This window comes from Actinia tenebrosa, unplaced genomic scaffold, assembly GCF_029948245.1.
Source record: "Actinia tenebrosa isolate PJP-AT-01 unplaced genomic scaffold, QUT_ActTen_1.0 PGA_scaffold12__29_contigs__length_12842862, whole genome shotgun sequence".
Lineage (NCBI taxonomy): Eukaryota > Metazoa > Cnidaria > Anthozoa > Actiniaria > Actiniidae > Actinia > Actinia tenebrosa.
In genome coordinates, this window is record NW_028292572.1 from 8,162,263 (window position 1) to 8,183,932 (window position 21,670).

General features: G+C 37.0%; 3 protein-coding genes across 3 annotated transcripts; 1 reads left to right on the plus strand and 2 right to left on the minus strand.

Annotated features, from left to right (window-relative positions):
• Positions 1-1,012: 1,012 nt before the first annotated feature.
• On the plus strand, positions 1,013-11,738 carry LOC116308975 (gamma-aminobutyric acid receptor subunit rho-2). The gene is made up of 10 exons (XM_089028279.1): positions 1,013-1,147; positions 5,171-5,259; positions 5,787-5,848; positions 6,183-6,269; positions 6,817-6,884; positions 7,451-7,668; positions 8,408-8,490; positions 9,190-9,333; positions 10,020-10,369; positions 10,702-11,738. Exons 2-10 carry the CDS (start codon positions 5,210-5,212, stop codon positions 11,056-11,058), a joined length of 1,419 nt encoding a protein of 472 aa, XP_088884405.1. The 5' UTR covers positions 1,013-1,147; positions 5,171-5,209; the 3' UTR covers positions 11,059-11,738.
• Positions 11,499-15,760, minus strand: LOC116309000 (ras-related and estrogen-regulated growth inhibitor). The gene is made up of 5 exons (XM_031719526.2): positions 15,637-15,760; positions 14,441-14,593; positions 14,070-14,126; positions 13,515-13,588; positions 11,499-13,080 (listed from the first exon to the last, which is right to left on the minus strand). The coding sequence occupies exons 2-5, from the start codon at positions 14,526-14,528 to the stop codon at positions 12,628-12,630; spliced, it is 672 nt and encodes a 223-aa protein (XP_031575386.2). The 5' UTR covers positions 14,529-14,593; positions 15,637-15,760; the 3' UTR covers positions 11,499-12,627.
• Positions 15,761-18,191: 2,431 nt separating this feature from the next.
• Positions 18,192-21,008, minus strand: LOC116309004 (uncharacterized). Its single transcript, XM_031719530.2, has 2 exons — positions 20,866-21,008; positions 18,192-19,610 (listed from the first exon to the last, which is right to left on the minus strand). The coding sequence occupies exons 1-2, from the start codon at positions 20,869-20,871 to the stop codon at positions 18,693-18,695; spliced, it is 924 nt and encodes a 307-aa protein (XP_031575390.2). The 5' UTR covers positions 20,872-21,008; the 3' UTR covers positions 18,192-18,692.
• Between the last annotated feature and the right edge of the window lie 662 nt (positions 21,009-21,670).

A 21,670-nucleotide genomic window follows, 5' to 3' on the forward strand; every position in this document is an offset into this window, starting at 1 on the left:
AATATTCACAGTATTGGTTGTACATGGGGCAAGATGTTGAATAACCCGAAAAAATTTCATAGCTTGAGTACGGCTCCATGTCGTATGCTAATTCTGTGATGCATGAGGAGTCATTTATGGTTATTTGTTGTTCCTCGTAATTCGAAACACCGGCTACTACGTGAAAACTAACCGGAAATATTTTTAATAAGAGCAATGGGAAAAACGATGACGGATCTCAAATTAAATTTATCTGTGCCAGTTCTGCTTTGTATATTAAATGATTACTCCTCATACGTCACAGCATTAGCATATGGCATGGAAAAACCTTTATAACTTCAAGAAGCTGCACTCAACCTATAAAATGTTTTCGGGCTTTTCAACATCTTACCTTATGTGGAATCAATATTGTTAATATTGTCAGAAAGGTGATAGGCACTTTAAGATCATGCAGTGTACAAAGAACCTGAATGCAAGGCTAACATGATGACTTATTGATGGAATTTGTGGTATTCCTTTTGTAATTTCATGTTAGCCTCGCATTATACATACTTTTGAGGAGAGACGTCCATTGGACGTTTTGCACTCGCGCCAGACTAGTTTTGGCGCCAAAAAATAAGATTCTATAAACTTGCCCTTGCACTATAAATATCGTTCTTTTTATATTTTCCAAACACCTGGAATCTTTTCTTAATATCTGAAAGCTTTTAGAATAGCGGACTCCCCTAGTGCTAATTTAATTATTTTGAAAGCTTTTAGCTACATGTTATGCAATACCGTCCTTTTATCTAACGGATAATTCACTGACTCACTCTAGTCAGTTATTCGTTCTGTGATTTGAGTACTGAAAAGAGAGAGAAAATATAACGTTTAATAATTCGACACCTTGGGGTTTGGCATGATGAAGAAGGTAAGCAGTCATCACCTTAAAGGATTGAAATTATTTTTATTCTTCTGATGTAGGCAGATTGATTTACTTCCAATTTCTGTGTGGTTTTTTTTTTTTTTTTTTTTTTTTTCTTTCTTTCTTTTTTTTTTTTACCAGGGTAAGGTGGCTTTACCCTCGGTAGACGACGAGGTTTAAAACGAGGATTACTTGAGACGCGCGCAAATATATGATCCTGTTGCGACGGATCTGGACAAATATTTCTCGCCTTGAAAGCCAAAGGTATAGTAGTAAACCTATTGATAATTTCAAAGTATTTTTCTCCCAGTTCGATAGCCCACTACAGTTATCTATCAACTTTTAGGTTTGTCGCCTACATTAAACGCAAAGAAGTTAATTTAAAGACGACATAATGTGTTCAACATCTTTTATAATACTTATTTAAAGCTATTATAAGTGCTCTTTGTTCCACAGATTTGCTGCAGCTAAACTAATAAGTGTTTTATAACAGTCATTTGAATGCGGTCTCCATCGATTTGAAATCAAAACAGTCGTAATAAACAATATTTCCAAAATTAATCACCACACAAATCCTCCAACAGCAGGGGGGTCTTAGTAGGTGTTGCTTTATGACGCCCGCCTGCTGCCTATTCTCGGTCCTTTTATTGGGAAATCCAGTTTATTAAAATAAAAAATAATCATTGCAGCACTGATTTCTAAATTTTTCCATTGTGCAGAAAGCGATTCTTTTTTTATTTCTTTATGGAGTCAGTTTTTCTGTGGGTCTAATTTTCTCGCAACGCTGATTAAGTTGTGAAGTTTAGAGGGGCTATACGAGCATGAGTTTTCCGATGAGATAACTGAAAAATTGAACGTTTTTTTACAAAACAGTGTCTTTCCCCCCTAAGATTATCAGAAACCATAGATATGCCAATACACGAAATTATGTAAAGTAGGAGTTGCAATATGTAGAGAATTTTACGCCGAAACAGCCCTAGAAATCAGTATTTATTTTTTTAAATCATGAAGAACGTTTTTGCATTTTACGCAATGTTGGCTCCTAATCAATCTATTTATTACTAAATGGAAAATAAAAAGGGAAAAAGGAAGAGAGAATTAGTAAAAGATTAAGGGACGCCATTTATTTGAATATATTTAAAAATCTCATAATGGGAAAATCTCATAATGGGAAACTAACAAAATTTATAAATATTGGGACGAACAAACCGCAAATTCTTTTTACTTACTCAATATTTGAAACTAAAGGGGTGCATTTGGACAATTTCTTCTGGTTTTGCGTCGTTTGAATCACAATCAATTATAAATAACGGTAAAGAAAGGATGTCTTGCTAAAAAGGACGGTAAGGAAGGGAAAATCGTTATAAAGCATGAGTAGATTCAAACACTGAAAGATTGTCATTTGATAAGATTGAAAACTCAGGAGCTTGATATTTCGACAAATTTCATTTCATCTTTTATAAAAAAATATTTTTTAGACTATTTATGTTTTTTATTGTAGGTCCCATTTTCATACGCATTCTTGAAATAGTCGCAACCCCTTTAACTGCTAAGAAGACTGCTGGTTTTTTTTTTTTTTTTTGTTGGTTTGTTTGCTTGTTTGTTTTCAGTTTTGTTTTTTTGTTTTGCTATCTTTGTTTTTCTAGTTGGGCAATAATCAATAGAGGTTCTTTATATTTTTTTTTCATTGCAAAGCGTTTTTTTACGCATATTCAGTCCAAAATAGTGGGAACCTTTCAACTGCTGAAAAGACTTTTTCACTTTAATGGATTTTTTGTCAAACTTTATTGATCTAGTTGTGTAATAGTCAAAAGCATAGCCAAACAATACTCCTCGCAGTTGATCCAAAATGTTGAAAAACCCCGACCTGCTTTAGTTGTCAAAAAGATTGTTTGGAATCGTTTTTGACATCATTTAGGTAATCGTTATTCTGTTTAATGTTTAGCATGCGAAAAAAGCCATTTCAATGTTATGCATTCTTTGAATGTTTGTGACCCTTTTAACTGGTCATGGCATGCGTTTTGCTGTTTTAAAACCAAGATGCGTCCTTAAATTTTGTTGTCGTTTGGTATGGCCGAAAACATTCCACCCAAATATACCCTTCCACGCATTCTTGAACTCTTGGAACCCATTTAAGTGTTGAGATAATGAAATATTTTCGGAGCTTCGTAAATTCGTTCTAATTTGTTTGTTTTTAGTAGAATCAAATGAAAGCCACTTTAATGGTTTATTACTTTTCGTGTATCTCGTTATATCATGGTTTGTTTAGTTTGTTAACGGGATTTAAAGCAATAAAAAGCTATCTTAATGATTTTTATCTCGGTTAATTACTAAAGCGTTTGAAAGAAACCATTCATGTTTTTTTATGATTGTTTTAAGCACCTTTTCTTTTTAAGTCCTATCGATTGTTTCATTATAGTTGCGGCAAGTCTTACTCATTTTCATATATTCGAAACAACGTATGAGAACGAGAGACTGATTGAGAATTGATTTTAGTTTTTTTCTGGCTTTCTTTAATTGCTTTCTCAATTTTATTTCTTATCTTTTTCATCTTTTCCCTTAAGATTTTGCTTTCCTTCTTTTCCTTTCCTTTCATTTACTCGTTTCTTCGCGTTCTCTTTTGTTCTTTTCTTTTTTCCATTAGGTATTCATTCATGAGGGCTCAATAGTTCTAATGACTTGTCTCAATTCATGAAAAAAAGTTTAACGGAATTAATTCATTAACTTAAAATAAAGAATATAAATATGTGCGCCAATGTTAAAAGCTTTGGAATGTTATTATCAATCACCACACAATTCTTTCCCCAACACACTCTAAAAACACTCATGCACTACTTGTGTGAGTGTATTTTTAATGATTTTTTACAACTATCCCCATCACTCGCCCCAGCCCAGGGCTTTTAATCTTTTTCTTCGTTGAAAACCAACTCTGAACCACAAATTCATTATCACTGCATTTGTTCTCTTATTGTTATTAATTTCGAGCTATTTACATATCACGAAATCTCTGACAAATTTTGATTTTCACCCATAACTGTAAAACACTAAACTGTTTATGAGAATTTTCAATACTGCGACTAGAATTTTTTTTGTTTCTTCCAATGCATTATCTGGAAAAGAAAACCTATTATTTCTATTTTTTTAAATGACCGCACCGTCTTATTTCTTGACGTGTCCTTAATAAGAGCATGAATTGTACGACAATTAAGATTTGGAAGTTTGTTATGTAAACACTTTGAGGGGTTTATATCTTAATGATTACATACAGCTTGCGATCTGTGCTGTGACTCACTCTGCATCAGCTTCTAAATACGTACGAGTCGTATATATGAAATTCGCTAGTAATTGGCAGCTCTAATTTACCTTAGACATCTATCTTACATCTTCATCATCTGAATTTCGAATCACAGGTAAATCAGCCTAGTTATGGAATTATTGACAATTCAAAGCGATTAATTTATCATTCTATTGCTGTTACACTGGTACTAGTTATGAAGTACTGTTTGTATCTACGTACAGTGTATTTACATTTATATTTCCTGTATTTTCATAAGACGTTTAGCATAATGCCCGTTACATTCTCGTGAAAACGTGAAACTATTCAGTTCAGTTTAAACCAAGTCCGCGGGTGCGATTTCAAATTTGTAATCATTATTTGTAAGGCTTTTGCGCGTGATTTTTATCATGTATATTTACAAGCAACAGTAATTTATCTTCAATTAGATATTTGTCCTCTGAGGCAGCAGACTGTATTTCCAATTACCACACTGACAAATTAAAATCCCCTCCCCAAAGCCACGATTAATGCTGTTTTCAATATTCTCATTTTTCTCCTAGTCTAAACTAAGCACAAATTTCAGTATTAACCGGCTGCTTTTTTTACCGTGTTTTCAAGAATAATTTGGGTAATTTTTTTTCAAGTTTTAAAAGCTATCAATAGTTTGAGATATTTTGATCGTTCAAAACCAGTTTTAACGAATTCCTTTATATAGAAAGTTATAAAAATCCTTGTAAGAGACCACAGCTTGTCGTACAGCCGTGTTTTGGCGTCAGAATGTCCTTAAAACTCCTTCAATCGAAAACAATTTAGTCCAAGTAACTTCGTAGTTGTCGCGATGGGGAAATACTTTGGCGGTATATGTTTGAAACTAAACCTATCAATGTTTTCATCATTCAGTTATTTTAACGAAGAAAAATGAACAAATTGTTTTGGGAATTGAATGCTTTTGGCTACAACCAGAATGTAATGTTTTTAATTTTTAAATTTTATTTAAATTGAATTTGCAGGTTGAAGAGTGAAGGAGAACAGAGCTTAGCGAGGAAGCCATGTATGTGTTGCCAGTCTTCACTTGGTTGTACAGCTTGAACTACTTGAGGTACGTATAAATAGACAGCGCTTCTAAACACTCAGGAAAAAATGCGCCAAAAATCCTGAAATAAATAGCAACTAGTTATCGTTAAATTACACAATGAACACAAGGAGTTTATTTAGAAGTGACTGATATTTTTCATCCCTTTTTTCGTTTTTCAACGGTCAACGTGCCTCTTTCTGCTCGCAAGATTTGGTTGCAAAAATATTTGAAAAAAGACTTGATTTATTTATAGATATTTCACCAAAACAAGCTTCGTTAACTTTAAAGGAATATAAAAGAAATTTAGGAGTTTTCATTATAGGATCAGTTAAATAGATTCCAACACAATGGAACAGTGCAATTTGCGCGCAGATTTCGTTTTCATGAGATAAACAACTTATACGTGAACTATTATATGTAGATAAACAATCATTAAAAAATTGATATTTTTCATAATAATGAGATAAATTTTAATAAGACAACATTAAAAAAGTATGCCAATAAATAAATTAAATAGATAATTCTTTAAATAGATAATTATTTTATTGCAGCGAAAAAACTTTTGGATTAATCCAGAAAGAAGGAGAGACCTCGAAACATGTTAATGCTACAGGTAAGTTTTGTCACGAGATGTCAGTAGAATCTCCACCAAATCGCAGCTGGATCAATGAGTTTCTTTACCAATCAGCAGCTGGTTCAATGGTGTTCTCCACCAATCAACAGCTGGTTCAATGGTGTTCTCCACCAATCAACTGCAGTTCAATGGTGTTTTCCACCAATCAACTGCAGTTCAATGGTGTTCTCCACCAATCAGCTGCAGTTCAATGGTGTTTTCCACCAATCAGCTGCAGTTCAATGGTGTTCTCCACCAATCAGTTGCTGGTTGAATGGTGTTCTCCACCATCAGAAGCCGCGACTCAAGATAACTTTTCCTTTCTATTTTTCAGGTGCCAGTTATTCTATAGCGGCGAAAATCATACGAGAGAAAATGAAGTTAAAAAATTATGACAAGTGGGTTCGTCCCAACGACACAGGTTAGTCATTTGCAGAAACGACGGGGTACTGGGCACTTTGACGCACGGGAAATGGACAATACTTTTGGGTGGATAGTCAGTAGCTCCAGTAACATATAAACAGAAAATTATTCCTACCCGTCACCCAAGCTTTCATTTTCAATTTAAAAATCATTACGACTTCGCTTTTTGCTTTTTCAAAAAACTGTCATAGTTTCCTAACTACCAAATATCTACCCAAACGCTTTGCACAGTCCGGCGCGGCTCCGAGCGGTAGAGTAGTACCTAGTCTCCCATTCGTTTCTGTCAAGAGGACTTACTTCTTTTCGCTTTTTGAGGTTTTTATTGAGTCAAAGGAAGTTGTTTTAATGTTATAAATAATGCGTCAAAATTCTGCAGTTTTATTGAACCTGCGTTAGGTGCTTAATTTTGAACACCCTTCTGTAAACCATGTACTGATTGTGATGTTGGTATCCTCACAAAGATGATTTATTATTGATGTAAAATTAGCAGAACTTATATCAGAACTTTTATCAGATAAAAGGTACCTTGAATTAACTTTTCACAGGAGGTGCTGTCGAAGTTTTCGTAGAAATGAAGATTATGGCTTTTGGGAAAGTACGGGAAGATGACATGGTAAGGTCACATTTAATAGACTGAATAGAATAGTTCCTTATGATTATTTTTTTATAAGCTTGGATAGAAGAATATAAATAATTTATCATTGGTCTCTAGTTTCTGTGGAATAGCTCCTCTTTCTTATTCAACGTATACAAATGCTTTTAATGACTGCAGACTCAAGCTAGACCTGTATTAATGAGCCTGCAATCAAGGATGTTAGCGGATGTCACATATGAATGGACTATTTCGACGATGCGGCAGCCATCTTGAATTGCAAGGCATTCATCCCGAAGGGGGAAAATAAAATAAAGATGCTAAAAAGAAGACCCCACGATATTTGAGAAATTTCCTCAGTTGTAGTAAAACTGTGCATTTCGTCAAGTTGTCTTGTTGTGAACCGTAAATGTCAATCGACTGCGTCATTTTTGTAACAAAGCTTAATCAGCCTTGTTATTCAAGATGGTCGCCGCATCGTAGAGGTAGTTGTATGAGTGTAGAATGCTAAATGGTACAAGTGGTAGGTTGGTAATACTCGGCAACAAATTCTCACGAAATAATTTTTTAAAATCTTTTTATTTTAGGACTTCACACTAGACGTCTTCTTCAGACAATGGTGGACAGACGAGCGGCTGGCACACGGCGTGGACAAAATCTTCAACATGGCGGCAGACCCAAAGAAATATTTTTGGACACCAGATACATATTTTGTTAACGTTAAGTCGTCAAACTTCCACAAAGTGACGAGAGAGAATATGAGGCTTATGATCTGGCCTGATGGGAAAATCTACTACAGCACCAGGTAGAGGGGGTATGTGGTAGAATAGTTGAATGCACTCCCCTCTGGGGACTCAGGTTCAATTACCAGACTCGGTATCACATACAAGTAGAATTTGTTTATAGGCCCCTCATTTAATCAATTCGAGGGTTTTTCTCCGGCTTCTCTGGTGTTCCACTCTCTGTAAAACCTAACACGCTAAATTTCAATTTTATCAGTTAGCCGTGCACTGATTTTGATCAGCCCAAAGGTTGTTCCAGGGTTCAATCTGAGATTTAGCTGTGCACTGACTTTGATCAGCCCAGAGGTTGTTTCAGAGTTTGATCTGTGAGCTAGCCGTGCCCTGACTAAGATCAGCCCAGCGGTTGTTCCAGAGTTTTATCTGTGAGTTAGCCATGCACTGACTTAGATTAGCCCAGAGGTTGTTCCAGGGTTCAATCCGGGAGTTAGCCGTGCCTTGACTTAGATTAGCTTAGAGTTTTTTTTCAGAGTGTGATCTGTAAGTTAGTCATGTCCTGAGTTAAATTAGCCCAGAGGTTCAATTCAGGGTTCGTTAAAATTGATGTTCTATTTCTCTGTAGCACCGTTTGAGCTGCTGATTTTTTGTAGTGATTTTTTCCCCTTGTGTTCTTTCGGTGCAGATTTACCGTTTTTCTCCTTTCCGCAAAAAAAATATTTTGCGTAGAAAAATCATATAAATCATACAAAGAGGAGAAGTAACTCTAATTTCTTAATTACTTGAGTTAACCATCTTTTTCTGCAGGATCACACTCACCGCGTCCTGCGAGATGAACCTCAGCATGTTCCCCATGGATACTCAGGTCTGCTTACTGAAGATCGAAAGCTGTGAGTCATATTTTCTTCAAATCTTCTATAATACCGTTTAAAACTCCATGTTAAGAAATATTACAAAAACAAACTTTTCTTTTTGATGAGTTGGATTCTTGAACCAAAAGGTTTATTTCGTATAACTGTGAAAGCCATTGGTACGAAAGCGAGTACCGTGACCGTGACGGGGCCGATCGGATGAGCGGTTATCTCACCCTACTAACTGCGCATGTCCAAACAACATGCGCAGTAGAGTGACTATGATGGCTTTGGGATCGAGAGAGTAATGCCGCACTGTGATTTGCTTAAACGCAAGTCATCAATTTCTAATCGTTACTTACCGGTTGTTCTCATGTCGCGCGTCGTTTGCTTCAACTGCTATCAATAGATCTTTCCCGAATTCGTTTTAAGTGAGCACAAAAAAAAAGGGTTTTCAGTGGAGGTTGTATTTAATAAAATACAGTAAATTTATGAACGGATCAAGCCTAACCTCGACTTGTGACTATTGTTTCGTCGTCACTCGGGCAAATTCAGGTTTACATCGAGCTCTGTGATTGGTTTATGGAAGTCGCCAATTTTGTCCCATGATCGTGCTGTGGGAGGTGAATTTTGGCACACGAAATTTATTGATCAGATACAGTCCGTAATCAATAAAGAATTATGCACCCACACATTAAAAATTTCGACAACTATCAGTTATTCAGCTGTTGTTTTTAGACGCCTACACGATAGAAGATGTTGTGTATAACTGGAGAGTTCGAGGTAAAGAGGACAGTTCCATCGAAGTCTACGCTGCAGAAATGGCACAATTCGACATGAAAAGCATCCAGACTTCAAAACGGGAGTCAAGTAACAGTAAAGGTGCGATTTTGGGTATATCATCCTACCCACCCCTCCCCCCAACGAACATTACCTAGATGTTTGGCGTTTTCAAAAATGCTATAAGATTTAAGATGGCTCAAAGTGGTTTTTTTTCAAGTGCACTTGCATCTTAACTGTGGAATCGGGTTCTTTTGCTGGACTCAGCATCACATGAGCAGCATCTGTTGAGTCTCCCCTTTATTTGAAGGCCTTTCTCCGGTTTTTCATGTTTTCCTCCCTCTACAATTCCTAACAAGCTAAATTCTCATTTAATCTGTGAGTTAGCCATGTCCTGACTTAGATCAGGCCAGAGGTTGTTGCAGGGTTCTATCTGTGAATTATCCATGCCCTGACTAAGATCAGCCCAGGGGTTGTTTCAGGGTTTGATCTGTGAGTTAGCCATGCCCTGACTTAGATCAGCCCAGAGGTTGTTTCAGGGTTTGATCTGTGAGTTAGCCATGCCTTGACTTAGATCAGCCCAGAGGTTGTTGCAGGGTTTGATCTATGAATTATTCATGCCTTGACTTAGGTCTGCCCAAAGGTTGTTTCAGGGTTTGGGATATGAGTGAGCCGTGCCCTGATTTAGTTCAGCCCAGAGGTTGTTTCAGGGTACGATAATATTTGGAAGTAAAAATGGGAAATAGAAGGGGATGTAAAGAACTATATGACATATCTCTTTTCTTCAGGATCCTTTGATAGTCTGCACATTAAATTCAAGTTCAAACGCCGTTCTTCATATTTCTTCGTTCAACACTACATCCCTTCATCCTTCATTGTTTTCATCTCCTGGTTGAGCTTCTGGATCAACAAGAACGCGGTTCCCGCGAGAGTATCTCTGACTGTAACTTGTATTCTTAGTACTATGGTTCTGTTTGAATCCATTAATTCGAGTCTTCCGAGAATCTCTTACCTAAAGGCGATAGACTACTATCTGATCGTGTCGTTCTTTTTCATCCTTGCGTCGATGGTTGAATACTGTTTTGTACTCAATATCATGGAGAAGAGCGCAGAGATGAGTAGGAAAAACAGCCTACAGGTAAAGGAAGAGCTTGATAGAGTGGAGTACGACTGAGTAATATCTATGTTACCGTTCATTTTTTCCCTTTCTTTCCATTCGTCCATCCATCCATCCATCCATCCATCCATCCATCCATCCATCCATCCATCCATCCATCCATCCATCCATCCATCCGTCCATCTATATTTCATTCCATTGATCCATTGATCCATCCAATCACCTAACAGCACCATTCCATCCAACTCTATCCATCTATTTATATATCTATCTCTAGCATTATCTATTTCGTTCACATATTCTTGGTACATATCGACATGAACTTGAAAAAATCTCTTGCTTTAAATTTCCAGAACAGTCTAGTCCAAAGCTGTAACATTGCTGAAGTCATGGACATGGATCACGCCCAAAATCATTTCCGTGAAAGATTCCCAGGAGTGTCCAGACTAAAACGAGACGCCAACCTCACAAACGGTTGTCCTAGTAGCACCATAAACATGAACACGATCCCCAGACCCATCCCTACCTCGAAAGAGAACAGACATCAGCAGATAAATTATGATTTGGATGATTTTCTACCTGCTGAGTGCTTGCGCTCAGGGAAAGAATGCGTGCACTTTGTTGATCATTATTCTAGGAAGGTGTTTCCGCTGTTATACATCTTGTTTAATATCGGCTATTGGTCTTACTTTCTACCAAAAGTAGATTGATCTGCCCTTGCACTCCTATACACCTCTCTCAAAAATCATTTCTAAGACTGACAAGAAAAATCTGATGAAATCGCTCTTGCGGACTTAATTTCTTTCGAATTTTCCTGCTTGGCTTGAGCTAAAAAATAACAAATGAGCTAATTCACGCATTTATGGCTGCAAATCCAAAATAAAGAAGTCAAAATTCGGTTAGAATTCAAATTCTGAATCGAAAATTCAAAACCAAACAGGACGCGACCTCATGCACTGGGTGATTCGGTTACTGAATTCGAATTCTGAATCGAAAATTCAAAACCAAACAGGACGCGACCTCATGCACTGGGTGATTCGGTTACTGAATTCGAATTCTGAATCGTAAATTCAAAACCAAACAGACCTCATTCACTGGGTGATTCTACTTCAATGGTTGAATAAAATCGCTCTCTCTGGCAAGACGATACTTTACTGGGAAATCAGTCTTTTATTGGATCAGTTAAATTCGAGAAAAATAATCAAAGATCCAGTTCATTAGCATCTATTGTACGCGCGCAGTCGATCGGTCGTATACACAGTCCGGCCACGTGGTCGATCGGTCTAGGAGAGGTTTATATATTAATTTTTTAATTCATAACTGCGCTTTGCTGTAATGTTTGGAATTTTATAACAATAAAAGATGAATTGAGGTGTGTGATGTTATCAAACTGTCTAGAGGTTTTCACTCAACAACAGTGCAGCTCACACAAACATCATTATTTGGTGTTTTTCTACAGACTTTATTTTAGCAACATCGTCACTTGGTTATTATCTGCAAGTTATGAATGACGCGGCTCTCCTTGTCCGTCCCTCCGTCCACCCTTCCGCCTGTCTTTCTGTATCCATCCGTCCGTCTGTCTGTCAGTATTCATCCATCCGTCTGTCTGTCCGCATCCGTCTGTCTGTCTGTTCGTATCCATCCGTCTGTCTGTCCGTATTCGTCTGTCTGTCTGTTCGTATCCATCCGTTTGTCTGTCCGTATCCATCCGTCTGTCTGTCCGTATCCGTCCGTCTGTCTGTTCGTATCCATCCGTTTGTCTGTCCGTATTCGTCCGTCTGTCTATCCGTATCCATCCGTCTGTCTGTCCGTATCCGTCCGTCTGTCTGTCCGTCTGTTTCGGATAAGCGCCTTTAGTAATGAGGTTTTAATCTGGAAATAAGCAGTTCACAGATTGCTCTGTGTAGGAAGATGGTTTCGTATTTCAAATACATGGATCTCTCATCGATCTCTATCTGTCTCTCTGTCTGTCTGTCCGTCCATCCTTCCATCTATCTGCATGTCTTACTTTGTCTGTGCTTTCGGTCAAAGCTTCACCTATACTTCGAAAGAGAATACTGCTAGCTAGTCTGCTTCCTAAGTAATTAGGAAAACAAGCTTCACGAATATCACTAATACTGACGTTCTGTTGTAATTTTAAAAGCTGGGAATCTGATTAAAGTATACCTATCATTGCGTGTAAGACTGCATGTGTATATAGTTACGATAATGGATAAATATAAATATAAGATCAAACGCCTACCGCCGCTGACAACTCCTACGCGTTCAGAAATTGAACATCAAAATGCAACGGATTTTCTTCGAATCGAACCCGTTCGTTTCATTAACCCTTCCTTCATCTTCGATAAATAAGATACGGAAGAATTCTCTCGTCGATCAAGTTTCTTCTTCTTATCAGGTTGATCAATAGCAAGATACTGACGTAATGCTCCGTGTATGACGTCATTCACTTCCTCATACCCAGTCCTCTCAGAAATAGATATCTCTTTAAATAAACACTCGAGTTCACTGGAAAATTCTCGTCCTTGACTCGATTCTACTTGGCGGAAATGCTCCAAGTCGTTCTTATTCCCTACCAGAACCATTGCTGTCGGTGCTCCAGGACTTTTGAAGTGGTTTAAATATCGTCCGATTTTGGTTGCTTGCCTGAAGGTTTCTTTATCAGCAATTGAATACAGAATGACGAAGACGTCTCCTTGGATTTTGCACTGCTGTAGCTTGCAATTAGTTATCTAGAAAACAGAAAGCAGAAGAAAAAAGCTTAGGTACCTTATCACGTGGTAAGGTAATAAGGAAACCTGTTCAGCGGTACACCTTTCATTGGCTGTGAGGGGCAGGGCGTCACTATTCAGCGAATCAAATTTGTCACTCGATCGCAAAGTGGCAGCGAATAAGCGTATTGCGCGAGCGTTGTTATTATGCATGATGCATATTTTGGGCATTCCTGTGAACTTTGTTGATTTAATCATTTTTTTCTTTGACACGGTAATTAAAATCAACGCAGGTTCTAAAAACGATCAAAAGAAGACGATCAAAGCTCATGCGCAGCTTAAAAAACCGCGTTGCTGAATAAACATATCACAGGCTCAAAATCGAGCGCGCATAACATTCGGGTCAGCAGGAATCTTTATTTTCCGTATCCATGGTATTTTTGTTTACTTCTTACCTCTCCTGCAGTGTCAAGGATATCCAAACAAACGGCTACACCATCGAGCTCCACGATGTGTTTGTACGAGGATTCTGCGTTGAGCAATAAAATTATGACAGATTTCAAAAAAAGTTACAGAACGAAGATAATGGATTTTACCGGCAAAGTTGGCACGGATTTGACAACAACTATTAAAATAATCACTGCGCAACAATACTTCTCGTCTAATCACAATGCTCTGACGCGGTACCGACGGTCACGGCAAGCATCCTTACCGATGTTTTGTTAATAATACAATTAACAAAACTGAGCAGCTTAATTGGGACTCTACATAGTTCAATTTGGGATTTAATTGTACTCCTCTTGTTCAATCAGAACCGTGTAGCCAAATATTTGTCAAATTCAACCTTAACCATTCAAGAAAACTTTTCATACTAATCCAAACTTCATTCATTTATGCTTAAATAACACATTCATTTATGTGTCAAAAAGATCTAATACCTAGCTAAATATCAAGACACACTAGCTTGAGCTAAGTGTGTTCACTTAGTACAAAACTAACGGGTAACTTACCTAGAGTTTGGTCGTACTCTCCTATGAATCTTCTGGTAAGAAAACGCACGAGAAAAGCTGGGGGGAAGTAGCGAAAAGTTTTAATCACTGAAACTGGAATCCGTTCGACACTACTGCGCATGTCAACAGCATGAGACTGAGATGAAATGGTAATTTCAGATCCCAAACACGAGTGCTTACATATAAGTGTTTCCTTTTCAATGAAAATTACGATATATTATTCATAGACAGCCATTTTTCTCTTTTTGAGCGAAGATTGTTGATTTTATCAATTTTCTGGCTGCTTTATTTTTTTCGGTGGTCTGGGTTCAATTACTGCTCTTCAAAGAAGTGTTTTTCAAAAATGTTTTTACAAATTCTGTATTTCTTACCAGATTTTCCAACTCCTTCTTGGCCAAGAAGTACAATTCTAATGCTTTTGATGTCAGAATGGACTTGATTAACTTTTCTCGAGCGCATTATGGTACACGGCAGCTGTTAAACTCGATGCGCTATACCAAAGCATATGTATTGAGACCAATTCACTGAAGATAAAAACAAAACATCAAATTTGACATGGGATTTATTATTAGGTCTTCATCCTTTCGTCATGAGAGTTAAAAGACCTCATATAAAGATATAAAAGATCTGACAGTTTTTGTGTTATCAATGATTTGACAAATTAACAGGAAGCGAAAACTAATTTTTCGCGCCCTTTCAGTATATTGAAACATTACACTGAAAAATGACATCCAGTTGATAGCACAAAATCTTGATAATTTTTCTTTACAGCTTACTTTTTTAATTGAATTTTTCTTCAATAAAACTCAAGACTAAAACTGGAAACACTGATAGCCGGATATTTTCAATAAACTGAAATTCAGTCATTTTTCCCGTTTTTACCGCGTCTACACATTCGTTTTCGGCGAAAACTTGCGCTTTCAAGCACAATCGGTTTTCAACGGTATCCGGATACGCGCGGATGGGGCCTTAAATCATGACATTTTTGGCAATAAGAATTATTCAATTATTTGAAAATAAATCATACTAAAGGCAAAGTGTTTTGGCTATCAATAATTCGGTAAACGTACGCCGGGGGTAAAGGTTTTTGACAAATCTTACGAGCTCTTACTTGAAAAATCAAGTATCATACAAACCTTAAATGGGAAATTCAATAATGGTTGAAAAATTACTTTAACTTTATTCAATAACCAGACGAAAAAGAAAAAAAAAACAGAGAAAAAAGCACTTCTCGAATTCAGGTGAGATTGAAAATTTATGACTAATACAAGCAAGGTACTCTATCTATATAAATGTTATTTACTTTTGATCAAAATCATGTCGATGAAGAATTTATTTGGACGTGTCGATGAAGAATTTATTTGGACGTTGAAAATTAACGAATAATGACACGCTTAACTATTCATACAATTTTCATTCGCTTTTAATATATCGATCCTAAATACCTTGACATGTTTAACATTATATTTATTTGAATCGCAGACAAATTTGTATTCTTTCCCTTGGGAGATAGTTTCAAGCTGAAATTACATAAAAAAGGAATGACTTGATTGCTTTTTTAACTCACCCTCTAAGCTCTACCAGTTTGTTGTTTTGAACTATTCCCAGAGGAAGCTCAAAGCAAGTGGTATGCTCTTGTGCACGTTGATAACTTCCCCGACTTGAAAAAGAGGCTACAGCATTCACATCCTCGAAGATATATATTGTAAGCTAGGGGGCGTTTGAAGTTGTTTCCAAAGTACTATTTATTAATGAGACTTTAGGCGTAATTTAGACATGTCTTCTTCACGAGTACAAAAGTTTATCATAATCTTTCAATGAGATATGATTTAGAGTCCACATTTGGTAATAATCAGGTACTTGAATCTTCCCCCACACAGCTATGTACAAACGTCATTTATTCTCTTGTGAAGTGCTTTTTCTATCGTTGCATTAGCGTTGTGACAATCCGACAAAATCAGTAATCTTGGGGGAAGTTATTGTTTCAACACCTTGAAAAATTTGAAACAGCACGTACTCTTGTGCTAACTTGAAATTATATTATCTATAGTTGATGAAAAAATGATTTTTAAAAGTCTCATGCCCAGTTTCGATAAATCAAGATATCCTCACGCATTTTGGGTTCATGAGAGGAAAGGAGGTCGTTAATTTTCTCTTGTTTTGACTTGATAATTATTTCCGACAGCACACACTCATCACTTACCAACAAACTATGATCTCTGCGGCAATGATTCTTCGAACAACATCCGTTTTACCAAATTAGTTTTTAAAAATTTCCGTGCTTTGTACGCACTTTTTCAGCTTAATAATATTTCACCCCACAGACCATTTGAACTGATTTGATTGATATTATTTTCACCCGGCGGCCTTTTTTTTTTTGTTTTTTGTCGTTGGTGCTATCGGATATTGAAGAGGTTTTCAGCCATCTTTTACTAGCTTTCTCTTTCTCTTTTACTCCGACGAAGGACTAGCGGCCGAAACGTCAGCACGTTTTTTCATCTTTTCACGGTGTATAATTTACTTTTTTATCATTACTGTTTCATTAGAAACACCGACGCAGCTCACACTAGTTTTTAGCTAGCTATCTCTTCTTTTTACTAGCTTGTGCCATTTGGAAAACGGATTGAAGCCAAAAGAGCCGATATTCATCATGAGTCATAAAACTCATTTTTAAAATCAACTTATTAGTTCTGCCTAAAAGGAACTCAATATAGCTTAGCAGTGTATCCGTTGCTTTTCAAGAGCCGGCTTAGCTAGGAATATTATATGGTAAATGGTGTCCACATTCAGATTCAAGAAGCAAACATTGCGTAGACTTTGAAGATAATTCAGTCCTATTTTAATTTACTAGTTTATTTTTTAACTATAAAACGGTGTAAATTCATTCAAATGACTTTAGTAAAATTTTTATTCTCATAACAAACCCAGACTCACTCACTGATATTGAGTCATCACTGAGTCGGTATTAGAGAGTTTTAGATTGACTTTTTTCCTCCCCGCAAACGGCAAACGTGACCACGTTTTCATAGTTTTCCTTTATTTTACTTTACCTTTTACAAACCTTCTCACCAAGCGCAAATACTCTTTTGTTTTTCTACTACTTGGACTTTTTTGCGATTCTTTTTCAGTAATTTAAAAGAATTTTTTACTAGTCAACTGACGTTTCACGTTTGCCGTGAACGTAAATCTAAAACTCTCTAATGGTAATGTTGCTAACGGCAAAACTCTGAGAGCATATATCTGAAGTGGTTTACTAAAAGGAAGCTGTATTACAAGATAAACTGAGTCTAGCTTCTCAGTTGAGCCTTTGAAATATAAAATTAAGCTGATAATCAGTTAACTCTCTCTCAAAAGGAAACGGTGCCGGGCATCGCGAGGTCTGTTGAAAGTCATGCTGTATGCGAAACCATTACAGTGCTACTTCTGTTATTTTCTAATTTCAAGCAAACATTTCTCGAGAAATGGACAAGAATACCATGTAAAAACACAGTTTGTCGAAAATCTCTACCAACGTTGAAAAAGAAGCCAGAATACTTTGCCAAGCTTTTGCCAGTAACTCTTACTTAGAGTAGAGATAACCTCTTCGTTATAATCAGATTATTCCCCTCTTGGCAAGCTGGCAGGGGTGCGTTATGCGACAAGACGAATACATTAATCCTGCGATCAACTATAAAATCCCCCTAACAATATCCCATCTAGCTTCAGCTCATAATATTTTTTCTTGCCAAAATCCTTTAATATTTAATAAATATGGCTATAATCCAATACTGAATAATCAAAGTAGACCGACTTATTCTTCTTCCCATCCATATCTCTCCGTATCCTCATGTTGAACTAATCTTTCAATCTTCAAATTTTTATTTTATGGTTTGATCGAAGTCAGTGCACGGCTAACTCTGAACAGATTGAACCCTGACAAAAACAGTCTTTGAGCTACTAAATCAGTTAGGGCATCAGTAGTAATTCATAAATCGGAGATCCCATAGAAAAACCAACAAACTACTCTACTCACATGTGATGCCGAGTCAGGAATCAAACCCTTGACCCCAGAGGTAAGAGGCGAGTGAACTAACGCTAAAACTTCCTTGGTTCCCTGAATTGGTTGACGTCACAACAAGAAGAAATACTTTATTACTTTATTACTGATCAAATGATTGGTGATACAGGAGCAAACCTAATGCATGGATGCGTAATACCAGCAATAAATAACAACGTATTATGAACGAATTTTGAAAATCTAAGTACTCTAATAAAGGCAGTAATAAATACGGGTGCGCGCCGAGCATACAGTTGTATACTGCCTCGCGCAGTCTTGTTTACGCAGTATTATGGGCTAACAAACACACTAGAGAGTATATGACATAGATTAGACTATGACAGTACAATCCTACGTGGATCAGGGGAAAAGAGGGTATATGACAGTCAAAAAGAGTAGTGCATGGTGAAGTATGCATGTTTGGAGAAAAAGGGAATATATAAATCATATGATGGTGTCCTAGTTTCAGACTATAATTCCTTTGCATATTTGTTTTAGTCATCAGAAATTTATTGACAAACAGAGGGAAATTTCTATCAGCATATGTCAGGTTCATCACTGAAGTTCCGCGAAGAATACCTAGATGTCTAATACATAGAGCGACATTCGCAACAGCTTCTTATTTTATGGACGTAAGGGACCCATATCTGCTTGAAGGCTTTGAAGTACATCCCAGAAGGAGGCGAGACGTTGGTGTATTGGTCTGTCCTCTTCAACAAGTCAATCAGTAGATACCCTTGCGCGCATACTCCGACTTGCGGTTGACAATAACTTGTTCCATCGCTGGGGCTTCCACTTGAAGATTCACACGTCACCTCATTGATGTACCTAGGGAAGCGGTCTGCAGTAAGCTCTGTTCTTCTCTGACATCTGTCACACATCTGCTTCAGGCTATTGATTGCTTCGCCTTTGGTTACGCAACCAACTTTGATCGATTCTCTTATTCCAACTTCGAGGAATCGCTTGCTTCTTTGCAGGCCTTTCGCTTGCTCCTTTGACGCCATTCCTCTGTATGCGCTTTTATCGCTTCTTTTTGTTTGTTCTTTCTCTAATTCAGAATCATCTTTTTCGTCCTCCCAACCAAGTTGTTCTAATCCATCGCTTCTTTTTATGTTCCGGCGTCGTTTTCTAAAACTTGGGTGTCTGTAGCGCCTGCATCTACGCGATGATGATGTCGGCTTTGTGGTTTCTGCTCCATCCCATCCAGGAAGAATTGGCTCAAAGTTTATTGCTTCTTCTGAAGAAACTGCCACATAATGCCTGTTGTATCCGCCAATACTCTTGAGCTGCTCAGTGAGTTCCTCTTCTGATGGGACCATGCAAAATACCAGCCCTTCGGGGGTAGACACAGTAGTATTTTCCCACACTTCTTTGCAAGGGTTTTCGCTGGTTTCTTGATCATCGTTTCTGTTGGAGCCGTCTTTGGAACTCGTTGAAGAAGCATGGCTCAACATCGTCATAGTAACCAAAGCCAAGCTTAGACATGCAATCAAAAGATGTGGAGCCTGAAAAACAATGATTCGCCAAACCTTTTAGTTCAATTTTTTAATTGGAAACCTCCTCGAAATGGCTTTGCAAATGCTTAATTGCATTGTCGAGGACCTATCAAAGTTGCCTCGTATTTCAATTCAAAAATCAATCCAAAAATTTCAGCTTGACAAATCCGATGATTAACACATAAATCCAAGTTGGCAAAAATGCCGCAAGCTAGAGCATAGGACACCAGCTCGTCAGATACTCCGTAGTCAGTTATTGATCAAATGTGTTGGTTGGGAAAAGCTTTTACCATTTGCTTCCCATTTAACACTTTTTCCACAGTTTAATATCCTGGAGCTCTGTCCTAAGTCTTGGTATAAATCTCGTAACATTTTCTAATTACTCTGACACAATACCAACTCTTAAATAAACATTTTTTTATAATTGGTTATCTGATTACCTAATTATTTGACAACTAGAATAAATGATTTTGTAAATTAGATAAAAAGGAATTTTACCTTCTGAGCCAAAACTTAATCCCGTACGTAGTTCAGACTAATAATACCAATATATGAACTCGAAACAAATTTAATTTTCAATAGAAAGTTCGAACTTTTTAGTATTTAGAATAAATAATATAGAGAATGAAGATGAAGTTTTTGTTATAACTATAAGCTAGTCTAGTTGCATTGGAAGTGATATCACCTCAGTCTGTGAGCGTTTTTTTTTTTTTTTTTTTGGTATCATCATCAAAATTTTGTTCAATGGCAAGTTGATTGTAATACTCAGACTACATATCTCACTGCCTTTACTTATAAGCCTGCCCATCAGTAATTCAACGATTACGAAAGCAAAAGCCATTCAAATGCAATAAAATGTACTTTACTTAAGCTCTTTCTATTGCGATTATCGTAGTAATTTTGCCGAAATTTTTTTGGAACTTGATTTACTTAGCAACTGTTTTTTTTTTTTTTTTTTTATAGGAACCCATAAACACTTCCCTTATTCAGTTCAAATAGATACATTTTTAGTCATTGAGAGTCCTTCTTGAATTTAACTGACTGGATGTTTTAAAAGTCCAATTCTGTAATACTAACTCCAGAAAAGCCACCGTTAGTGTATTCGTAGCTAGTAAAATAGCTACAGTTCGAAAAAGAACTTATTAGGTCGAGTTACGAGAACAAGTTTCAAGATATAGCTTTTTGGTGTCAACAAACACTCACTAAAAACTACTAAGGCAACAATAATTTTGCCGGTTAAAAAACGTTTTACGCTCAAACTTACCTTCATTTTTTACCAAATAAGACGAACAAATAAAATTAAGCTTCCGGAAATAGCTTGAATGAAAATGAGAAGGAAACACCCCAAGGAATTACTCCGGGACTGGCTCAACTAAGAGAGTTGTGATCAATAAGCTAGCGTCAATTCAGTTTGTTTGGTGTGTGGTAGAGTTATAAAACCTACTTTGATCGTTGATGACGTATCTTTCATTGTTCTGTAAAAATTGTTTAAACAAAGAGAAAGCTGATTAAATGTCTCACCGCCAGGGTCTGTGTTTTTACCCACACATTAGGCATGACTTATGTGTTTTTTAATATACCGCAGTGTTCTGCTATATATTAATGAACGCCCATCTTGAGCGACATTCACAATACTTCACAAGGCTTGCTCTTTATTTTTTCGGTCAGTCGAAAACCTAGTTGAAAAAAGACAGTGTATAAGAGAAGGGTGTTTGCCGTTTCGATCAGTCCCTTAAATTTCTGCTGAAAGAAACTACTCTGATACGGTATTCATTGGCGATGCATTCTGACTCATTGTTCTGGTCATGATCAGAATATTTCTTAATCGTCCAAAAGTTTCTTCCAAAGCTTGTGGTGCCTTTCGCCTATTTGCGCCGTCACCATGTTATATTTGAATAAGTTTGCATCTTGTCATAGGATTGCTTGAATGTGAAAATGCTGACTCAGTCCGTTCATATCGATCATGATTAATTGTCATAAATCTCGCATTCTGATTGGTTGGTGGTGCGTGCATTATGAGAGCACACAGCACGCACGCGCACTTTCAGTTGCGTCGTTCCTATCCAATA

Bases quoted from the DNA above. Each gene is read 5' to 3' on its own strand.
- LOC116308975 (XM_089028279.1), top strand. From the start codon at position 5,210: ATGTATGTGTTGCCAGTCTTCACTTGGTTGTACAGCTTGAACTACTTG. The intron at 8,491-9,189 runs GTGAGTCATATT...TGTTGTTTTTAG, and splicing joins CTTACTGAAGATCGAAAGCT to ACGCCTACACGATAGAAGAT. The intron at 9,334-10,019 runs GTGCGATTTTGG...TCTTTTCTTCAG, and splicing joins GGAGTCAAGTAACAGTAAAG to GATCCTTTGATAGTCTGCAC.
- LOC116309000 (XM_031719526.2), bottom strand. From the start codon at position 14,528: ATGCGCTCGAGAAAAGTTAATCAAGTCCATTCTGACATCAAAAGCATT. The intron at 13,589-14,069 runs GTAAGTTACCCG...TGCTCAACGCAG, and splicing joins AGAGTACGACCAAACTCTAG to AATCCTCGTACAAACACATC. The intron at 13,081-13,514 runs GTAAGAAGTAAA...TCTGTTTTCTAG, and splicing joins TCCTTGACACTGCAGGAGAG to ATAACTAATTGCAAGCTACA.